Source organism: Mastomys coucha, unplaced genomic scaffold, assembly GCF_008632895.1.
Source record: "Mastomys coucha isolate ucsf_1 unplaced genomic scaffold, UCSF_Mcou_1 pScaffold15, whole genome shotgun sequence".
Taxonomy (NCBI): Eukaryota; Metazoa; Chordata; class Mammalia; order Rodentia; family Muridae; genus Mastomys; species Mastomys coucha.
This window is the reverse complement of record NW_022196897.1, coordinates 13,253,121-13,259,741: the sequence shown is the minus strand read 5'-3', so window position 1 is coordinate 13,259,741 and position 6,621 is coordinate 13,253,121. Positions and strand designations below refer to the sequence as shown.

The 6,621-nt window shown below is 51.6% G+C and overlaps 1 protein-coding gene across 1 annotated transcript; it reads left to right on the top strand.

Annotated features, from left to right (window-relative positions):
• Positions 1–2,693: 2,693 nt before the first annotated feature.
• LOC116091599 (ficolin-1-like) lies at positions 2,694–5,539 on the top strand. Its single transcript, XM_031373177.1, is given in 8 exon segments — positions 2,694–2,868; positions 2,937–2,990; positions 3,613–3,664; positions 3,998–4,030; positions 4,181–4,314; positions 4,749–4,875; positions 4,962–5,098; positions 5,223–5,539. Coding segments are annotated over 8 exon segments (957 nt in total). The 5' UTR covers positions 2,694–2,765.
• The last annotated feature ends 1,082 nt before the right edge of the window (positions 5,540–6,621 follow it).

Genomic DNA, 6,621 nt, shown 5'->3' with positions numbered 1-6,621 from the left:
TCTGAGTTCCAGGACAGCCAAAGCTACACAGAAAAACCCTGTGTCCAAAAACCGGAAGAAAAAAAAAAGATAAAGAAAAGTGATTTGCAGGGTTGAAGAGACTGATCACCAACACTGCTCTCGCAGAGGTCCCATCACTCAAGTCAGGTGGCTCAGGACTGCCTGACATCCCATCTCCAGGGAGCCACTCTATTCTGGCCTCCTCAGGCACCTACATGTACATGCATGCACACACACACACACACACACACACACACACACACAAATAAAATCGAGAGGCAGGAGCGATGACTTAGCAGTTGAGCACTAGCTGCTCTTCCAGAGGACCAGGATTCAATTGCCAGCCCCCACACAGAGGCTCATAACCATATGTAAACTCCAGTTCTAGGGGTTGCAACACCCTCTTCTGGCCACCAGGGACACTATGCATGCATGTGGTGCACAGACATATATGCAAGCAAAACACCCATATGCATAAAATAATAACCTTTAAACAGAAATAAAAATAAAATAAAATAAAATAAATGATCCAGGTGTGAAGTTGGCTGAAAGGAGGTGACGCTGGAAAATGTTCTCCACATTAGACTTTTTTAGGTTTAACATTTTTTAAATGAGTTATTTTATTTACATCCCTGGACTTTTTATTTTTAAAACACCTACAGACTGGGCTGTGCTCAGCCTGAGCTTCAGCTTGCTGCAGCTGGAGCCTTGGAAGCTATTGCTCTGTTAAAGAGCTGGCTATTCTGATGAACCTTAGGGCTCAGGCCTGGGGCAGGAAAGAGCACATTCTGTAGGAATTGGTGCCAGTGAGGACAGAGAAGAGGGGAGTTGGCAGCCTGGAGATGAAGCTTGCCTAGTCTGGCCTGCAGGCCCTGGGAAGTTAAAAAAAAAAAAAAAAAAAAAAAAAAAAAAAAAAAACACTCACTTTCAAGGAAAGGACAAAGGGCCCCTAGGCAAAAATGGGACTCAGAGCCTCCCACCTTTCCCTGTGGTATGTCTTGCTCTTGAAAAAATTAAGTTCTTTTATAAAGGGACAGTGTGGGCTATGGGAACTCTGCCTAGGACTCTGGGTCTCTCCACAGATGATGGGCACAGGTGTAATGCACAGACAAGTGCTGAGACAGAGCAATAATTGCTTATATTTTTGGTTGTGAGCCTAGCCTTTGACGGCTGAGCCATCAGGTCGGGGTTAATAATTCCTATTGCCTTCTTTAGTAGATGGAGAACCAAGACACAGAGAGCCAAAGTCACTTCCTGGACATCACACAGCAAGTAAGGGACCACCAGAGAGGCAAAGACCTGACCTGGCTGGTTCCAATGACTGAGGGGATTGGTGGTGTAATCTGGCTCCTTCCTGGGTTGATAATGGCAAACAAGCTCCTCTGGTGGCTGGGACACAAAGCTAGAGACAGGAAGAGATACTCTGAGAGTCACCAGACGTGAATACAGGGCCTCCTAGGGAGCTTCAGATACAATAGTTGCTGAAGGGCCAATGTGCTGGTGTGCCTGGCCCCTGTGAAGCCAGGCACTGGAGCCAGGCAGCCAATCCTGGCAGAGAGGGCTTTGCCACACTCAGAGCAGCCTCAGCCTGTACTCTACACCCCAGCTGTATCCATCATCTGACTACATCCTTCTTCTCTTGTCACCAGTTCCTTGACCATGCCAGCCACTCAGGTCCCCATGAATACCCTGCTCACTACTGAACCCTAGCCAGGCCAATGCCAGACTTTGCAGTAGGTAGGTATTAAGGCATACAGGGCAGGACTGGAGAGATGGCTCAGAGGTTAAGAGCACTAGCTGCTCTTCCAGAGGTTCTGAGTTCAATCCCCAGCAACTACATGGTGGCTCACAGACATCTATAATGGGATACCCTCTTCTGGCATCCAGATGTATATGCAGATAGAGCACTCATATACATAAAATAAATAAATCTAAACAAGGAAAAAAAAAAAGAGGAGGTAGGCAGGGCAATCAGAATGAGGGTTCTGCTGGCTGAGGGCCAGGCCCAGCTCTTTCATGGCCCAGCAAGTGCCTCATACTCTCAGCAAGGCTACTTTTGTCTGCTATGCACATGGATGGGAGTCTGAGGAGCTCAGCATTTGGCTCTGGGGGGCTCAGTAAGTGAGTCTCCAAGGAGCCTTTGTCCAGCCTTGACTTTCTGAGCTAGTTCTTTGGGAATCTTTTCTTTGGTGAGAAGCAGAAGGGGAAGGTAAAGGAAGAAGGGGAAGGTGGAGAAGAGGAGGAGGTAATGACTTCATGCTCCCAAATCCCCAGGGCTGACTGCTGACAAATGTGCTGAGTTTGTGAGAATTGTACTCATGTGCTACAGGGAACTACTGGGCATGGTGCTGGCCATCTGGTGACATACAGGAAGTGTGCCTGGTTTTAATTTGGGCTCCTTTTCAGGAGAAAAGCTGAGCTGTGAGGAATCCAGGCAGTGAGGGTCTTCACTTCATACATCATTCACCAGTGCCTCAGCCTCAGCCTGGAGTCAAGGGAGTCAAGGAAGTGGCTGCTGTACCAGAGCAATGTGGGCCTTTCAGGACTGCTCTGCCTCTGTCCCTCCCAGGCCCTGGGCCAGGAGAGAGGGGTCTGCTCAGGAATGTGGGTGGGCACACACATACCTGTATATGCCTGCACGTGTGGCAGCAGTCTGAGAACACATCCAGAGGCTGCTGCTTGGGTATTAGTGGGTACAGAAAGCTGTGCTTTTAAATGCTATTCCAAAGCCACCCCTCTTTTTTTTCTATGCAGATGTTAAGATCATGGGTCTGGGGGCCCAGGACAAGGTGGCTGTCATCCAAAGTTGCCCTGGCTTTCCTGGCCCACCTGGGCCCAAAGGGGAGCCTGGAAGCCCTGCTGGGAGAGGTAGCAATCTGGATGGGGAGGGATTCCCCTTCACCTCCCCTTGGCTAGTCCTCCTCCAATCCTACCAGGAGAATGGGACTCTCAGGGCAGCCCAGGAAAGATGGGACCTGCTGGCAGCAAAGGTAAGAGGGAACTCTCCCATGGGTCTAACAGCCTAGGATCCAGACAGGTCTTGGGAGTGGTGCCAGTAGCGCAGGAGCCCATACGCCATCCTCCCCTGTGTCCAGATGTATGCCTGCCCACTACCTACAGCCTGAGTATTCAGGTCTCCTTCCTACAAGTTCTGTTCAAGTGGACACATAGGTGTACACACACACACACAGACACACAGACACACACACACACACACACACTGAAGTGAAGAAGAACCTCCTCCCTGGTGGAGGCCAGCACTGAGAGACTACCCCTTCTATCTACAGGAGAGCCAGGAACCATGGGGCCCCAGGAGTCAAAGGTGAGCCTGGTAACCAAATCATCTCAGGAAGGGACCAGGAAGGACAGCTCCAAGTGGAGCAAAATGGGATTACGGTCTTGTTGGCTTAAGGGGAGTCCTGGATACAAAGAAAGGTGGATGTTTCCAGAAGCACTACTTCAGGGATCCCCAAAGTCTCCCTGGATCATTATGCATATCAGGATGTTGGGGGCTCACAGGCTAAGGGAAAGGCTGGAAGCTGGGAGGGGTATAGGAGAGGATGTGGCAGAATTCCAGCTCTGGGACAAGGTTGGTGTGCAGTATTCCTCCAGGGGAGAAAGGCGATACAGGTGCTGCGTCATCGCTGGGTAAGCACATCCCAAAGTCTCTTCTGACACCTCCGGTGTCTTGGGTCTGTGGGTGTGAGTAAAGAAAAGTGAGCTTCGGGGACTGGAGTAGTGTGAGCATCTGTGGGCCCAGTCAGCTGCCCAGCCAGCACCCTGACCTATCCCAGCTCTGGATACAGTCACACACAGGACAACGCAGCCCAAACACACAAAGGCGCCTCAGCCAGCAGGGGTCAGCCAGGATGGGTGTGCTGGGCTCTTTAGCAGGAGAGTACGGCACCATGTATGCCAAGTAGAATATGGAGTCTAGGGGAGTTATGTGTGGTCGGAAGGGACCAAGGAAGAAAATAACACTCATGCCTCAGCCCAGGTGAAAGGAGCTGGGAGACACCCGGTGCCAGAGAGATAAGTGACCTCCCAGCTGGCCCCTCCTACTTCCTGCTATCAAGAATACAGCAGGACCCCACCCACATTACTGGATCCTCTTGCTTGGATGTCTGACCTCGAAGCACACCCCAGATACAGGCCAATCCTGCCCACTCCCCCATGGTACAGGACCCTGGAGCGGCAAAGACTTGCTGACACAGGGGGTCTTCCTGACTGGCTGGTACTCCATCCATCTTCCTGACTGCCGGCCACTGACTGTGCTCTGTGACATGGATGTGGACAGCGGAGGCTGGACCGTAAGTAAGGAGGCTCAGTGTGGGGCATAAGAAGTTTGCCCACAGCAGCCACACTCTGGAGAGCCAAAGTCAGGGAGATGGCAGAGCAACCAAGAAAAAAAAGTAATAATGTGGTGCCTCGTCCTCCAAGGAGACCCTAAGTACTGATGGACCAGATCTAGAACTCTGTGGAGTGAGTTAAGTGGGCGACAAGACCCCAGTCATAGCAGACGCATCAAAACATGTCAGCCCTGAGCCACTATCATCTACCAGTCACCTTTTCAATCCCCTGTACCCCCTGCCCCTGAAACCTTGTCCTCATTCATTCCGTTCTTTATAGGAGTGGGAAAAACAAAAGAAACAAAAACCAAACCACCAACCAAAGCCCAGGACCTGGATATATCCCTCGGGTTCCTGCTCTTAGCCTGACACCCACAGGCTCCCCTGTCCACCCCACAGGTTTTTCAACGACAATGGATGGGTCCATCAATGTCTTCTGAGATTGGGACCCTTATAAAAGAGGCTTTGGCAACCTGGGCACGGAGTTCTGGTTGGGTAATGATTACCTGCACCTGCTCACAGCCAATGGTGAGGAAGCAGCCTCTTGGCCATCACCTGCCTTCCACTACCCTACCTGGCCTGAGCCTTTTCCTTCCTTCTACCCACGCTGCTTGGAAACCAAGAGCTCCAGGTCAACTTAAGAGATTTCCGAGGTGAAATCTCCTATGCCACGTCCAGCTCATTCCGGGTGTCTAGAGAACAGGAGAAATACAAGCTGATTTTGGGGCAGTTTCTGGAGGGCACTGCAGGTAAGTCACACAGAAAGCTTGAGGCTGTTGATGGGGGTGAAGAAAGGGGCCCACAAGCTACCCCTGCCCATCGCAGATGGGCTCTGCCTTGGTGCTGAGGGCTGACAGGTATGAGTCTTTGCAGGAGACTCCCTGCAAACACAGACAAAGCACAACAACATGCCATTTACAACCCATGACCAAGATAATGATGCAAATAGTATGAAGAATTGTGCAGCTGTGTCCCATGGAGCCTGGTGGTACCATAACTGTCACCAGTCCAACCTCAACGGGCACTACTTGTCTGGCACCCATGAGAGTTATGCAGATGGCATCAACAGGCTAACTGGCCAGGGCCAACACTACTCCTACAAGGTTGCTGAGATGAAAATCCGGGAATCTTGGGTGCCCCCACCCTCCACCCACTCCAGCAGCCATGTCCAGGCCATGTGGGGACACTGAGGGAAGGGATCTCAAGAAGGTGAAGTCTGTGTGCTATCTCGGTTGTGTGCTCTCTGCACTCCCCTCTGGACACTTCAGCACTGACTAGCATGCATTAATAAAGGTCAGAGAAGCAGAGGTGGAAACCTGATCACTGTGAAGGTCTGCAGCATCGAAGGGCAGCAGGCAAGGGAGCCCCCCCTCCCCCTGCACACCCATGGTGGCCTTGAGGCTGAGACCAGAGAGCCACCAAGACAGCAGCACCAGGGCAGAGTCAGCTCAGCCTTCCAAGACCTGCTTCCAAAAGCAAACCCATTAGTGAGTGGAAAGGCCAGCTGGACACCAACTCGGAGAAGTGCAGCAAGGGTTCACAGGACCTGGAGTTCCTTCCCACAGTCTATTCTACCCCAACAACTCTATGGCCACCCTGGGCACAGGGTACATATATTGAAGTGGCCAGTGCTGAGTATAGTCTCGCCCCAGAAAACAGAAGGCAGATAGATGTAGGACAGTGACCTTGGGAACTCTGGGAGGGCAGTGGGCTGAACAGGAGTCCTGCTGACAGGCGCAGGGAAGCCTTAGGAAGCCTGAGGCTCAGCCAGGAGCTCAGAGATCCCTGGGCAGGTGCTCACACTGGACAGATGGTCAACCATACCTAAGAGCAAACTGGGGCCCAAAAGACTGAGTGTTGCTGAGAGCCACCCTTGGCTCATTCTCAAAAAGCAAGTTTCTCTCTCCCGGAAGATTCAGAGCAGGAGGCCTACAGTGCAGCCCCATAATAACAAAGTAGTGCTATGTCCAAGCTTAGGCTCAGGAACACAGAGCAAGGGCCCACCACGGGAAAGATGCTGCGTGTGAGCAGGCAGACCGGGAGCTCCCTGACCATTGATGCCCGCACAGCCAGCCTTGCCAAGCATTCAGGATCTTGGAGGTCATCTGACAGAGAAAAGTGGGCAAGTATAAAGAGGTAGAGGTAGCAACTTGGGTGAGACCTACTGGCTGAGGCTCTAAGAAAGAGAAGCACCAATATCCAAGCTGAGAGAGAAGGGGTGGAATAGGTGCCAGTATTAGGGGGGTGCAAATGGTACTTTCATCCATGTGGA